Genomic DNA, 3322 nt, shown 5'->3' with positions numbered 1-3322 from the left:
CTGCCCAGGGGGATAGCTTGAGGCTCTGTCTCAAAAAAAAATAAAAAATAAAAAATAAAAAAAATAAAAAGTTCAAAGAAAGTATAGTACATAGTCTTACTATGTCAAAAAAACTGAAAACCACCTAAATGTCCAAAAACAGACGACTGGTTAAATTAACTGTGGTAATATATACAGTGAGAAAAACAAGAGACCTCTTCAGCCCCAACTTTCCTCATCCCAATTAGCCAAGTCCCAAGCCACCTCCACTAACCTGAAATATCTTAGCAAACTCGAGGAGGCTGAAGCTGGTGGATCACCTGAGCTCTGGAGATCAAGACCAGCCTTAGAAAGAGCAAGACCCCATATTGACCAAAACCAGAAGAAAGTAGCTGGGCATTGTGGCAGGCGCCTGTAGTCCCAGCTACTCAGAAGCCTGAGGCAAGAGAATCCATTGAGCTCAAGAGTTGGAGGTTGCTGTGAGCTATGACACCACAGCAATCTACAGAGTCGCACATTGTCATGACATTGTGAGACTCTGTCTCAAAAAAAAAAAAGACAAAAACAAAACATAAAACAAAACAAAACAAAAAACCCAGCTACAATACAAACTACCTACCCCTCTTCCAACAAGGTTGTCACCATAAGCCCCTCATATTAATTCTCAATAAACCTTTTAAAATACAAATGGAAGGAAATGCTATCAAAAGCTGTTCACAAATATTAATGAAAAAGGCAAGTTTAAAGTACTTTATATATTTTACTATTAAAAACGTAGGTCATGATTCCAAAAAAAAAGCTGGGAGAAAAAAACCCAGTAAAATAAGGGTTACTTATACTTTCTTATTTATAAATAAATCAATTACTAATATACTATAATCATTCATTCATTTATTTTGAGACAGTCTTTGCTCTACTGCCTGGCTAGAGTGCCATGGCATCAGCCTAGCTCACAGCAACCTTAAACTCCTGAGCTCAAGCAATCCTCTTGCCAGAGCCTCCTGAGTAGTTGCGGCTACAGGCAACTACCATAACATTCTGCTAATTTTTTCTATATTTAGTAGAGACAGAATCTTGCCCTTGCTCAGCCTGGTCTTATCTCCTGTACTCAAGGGATCCTCCCACTTCAATCTCCCAGAATGCTAGGATTACTAGGATTGTGAGCCACAACACCAGGAAGATAGACTATGTTCAAAGTGAAAACAACACGTGCTTTTCAAAAGAACTGTATACTACAGAAGAGTAGAGAGGTCAAATGGTCAATTAAAGGCTACTTTTCCAAAGCTTAATGACTGCATTATCATTAAAACATCACTAAATAGGGTAAACCCTAACAAATGGCCCAATGCCATATTTTTAATGACAGAATTTTGTCATTATTTAATATGAGGTTTAAATTCTCATTCTTGGACAAGTCAGATTTAGAATTAAACATCTCTATTTGAGTTGTCTGATTTTCAGATACCACTTGCTGGTGTACAAAAGCACCAAAGAAACACTTTCTTTCCTAAATACTTTCATTTCATTTTTCCAAGCAGGGTGGAAAGATTTAAAACATCATACATACACCAAACATGTACAGGCTGCTACAGAACTAGTGCTTTTCGAATTCATTCCCTCTTTTAAAATAGACAGAAAGCCCATACCCTCTAATGGCTGGAAAAGAGTAAGGAACGTAGAGAAACTCTAGTCTCACATAAATGACAAGTGTGATATAGTTAATCCCACAAAGAATTTACGTGTAAAAAAGAACAGCAATCCCATCCCTAGGTTCCCCCCCACCCCGAAAAGTGCTCTGATTAGGGACTTCAGGGCCCATTAATTTTAGAAGCAGTAACATTACCTTCCCAGTCTATATCATCACTAAAAACCCTTACGGCTTTGAGAATTCCCACTTGTTTAGCCTCTTTCTACACAACGTCAAGTTACCAAACGACTGAAATAAATGCAAAAAGCGACTAGGTTCCAGAGAAAGCAGATGAGATGCCAAGGAAAGAATCCACCAAGATAAAATAAGAATCCACCTGTCCCCAGAGCCCAGGAGTGGTCGTTCCCATAGAGGGCCAAATGAGGTTGAAAATAATTGACTCTACTGTTCTGACCCTAAGGTGAGCGCCTTGCCATCTTCATTTCCGAGATAGGGGACCAAGGAAAAAGCGTCCGACAGCCTCCCAAGGTCTCCCGACCTAGACCGTTACAGCACCTGCACCTTCAGTCTGAGACAGCGACGTCGTTCCATCCTGACACTTTGCTCTCCCTTAGATTCCCCCCTCCAGCCTCCATTCCAACCGATATCCTGCTGCTCTCAAAATGCTCACTTAAGGAAGCCGACGTGCTCTTCTCCGTCTACGAGCACTCGGGCCGCCGAGATCCAGTCCTGGGGCTTCACTCCTGGAACTACTGCACGCCCCTCAATCTTGAAGCGGTCTCCCACGCCGACCCCACTCCCTCCAGATCCCTCGGCAGCAATCCCGGACACCTCCGAACTCTGGGTATCCCTTGGTAGTAGCAGCAGCAGGACGGAGAAGCAGCCCCACACAGCGGCAGCCATGACAGCGGCTCTCAGCAGTCCAGCCGGCAGCCTCGGAAACCCGCCCAGTCTCCCAGCCCACACCTCAGGCGCCGGCCAGATGTCGTCATCACCGCACGCCGGATGCGGCCGCAGGCGGAAGTGCTTCCCCACTGCCGGGCCGAGGTTGCAGGGCAGTGAGTAGGCCGTGTCAAGTGCGGGTGAATGCACTGCCCGCGAAGCCAAAGTGTTGAGCTGTAGGCCGCGCGGTGGCTCACGCTTGCAATCCTGGCGCTCTGGGAGGCTGAGAAGGGCGGATCATTTGAACTTAGGAGTTGAGACCAGCCTGAGCAAGAGCACGACTCCCGTCTCTACGAAAAATAGAAAAACTAGTCAGGCGTCGTGGTGGGCGCCTGTAGTCCTTACTACTTGGGAGGCTGAGGCAAGAGGATCACTTGAGCACAAGAGTTTAAGTTTGCTATGAACTGTGACGCCAGGGCGCTCTACCGAGGGCGACTGAGTGAGGCTCCGTCTAAAAACAAAGTGGTGAAGTGTGTTGCTGTGGCAGCCAAGGACCTCACGGGAGCACAGGATAATAAGGCTGAGAAGGGCGAGGTCCTGAAGTATTGCCTGTGGACTCTGGCTCCGAGAGAAACAAGTCTCGAAGGAGCATTTTAAGAATTAGAGACGTATGGGATACGAGGCTTCTGTTTGTGTGTGTTTAAAGGGGATATATGTCGTCTATGTATAGAAAATAGCTGGGCTCGGCGCCTATAGCTCAACCGGCTAAGGCGCCAGCCACGTACACCTAAGGTGGCGGGTTCGAATCCCCAG

At 45.6% G+C, this 3322-nt stretch overlaps 1 protein-coding gene across 1 annotated transcript in view; it reads right to left on the bottom strand.

Annotated features, from left to right (window-relative positions):
• Nucleotides 1-2633, bottom strand: part of EMC7 (ER membrane protein complex subunit 7) — a 19182-nt gene extending 16549 nt beyond the window's left edge. Inside the window, exon 1 of the mRNA XM_023514248.1 lies at nt 2296-2633. Coding sequence (XP_023370016.1) covers nt 2296-2530 — 235 coding nt within the window. The 5' untranslated portion in view covers nt 2531-2633. The remainder of the gene's footprint in view (nt 1-2295) is intronic.
• Between the last annotated feature and the right edge of the window lie 689 nt (nt 2634-3322).

Source organism: Otolemur garnettii, unplaced genomic scaffold, assembly GCF_000181295.1.
Source record: "Otolemur garnettii isolate 467f Iridium unplaced genomic scaffold, OtoGar3 scaffold00050, whole genome shotgun sequence".
NCBI lineage: Eukaryota > Metazoa > Chordata > Mammalia > Primates > Galagidae > Otolemur > Otolemur garnettii.
Note: the sequence above shows the minus strand (reverse complement) of the source record. Positions and strands in the feature narration are given on the sequence as shown.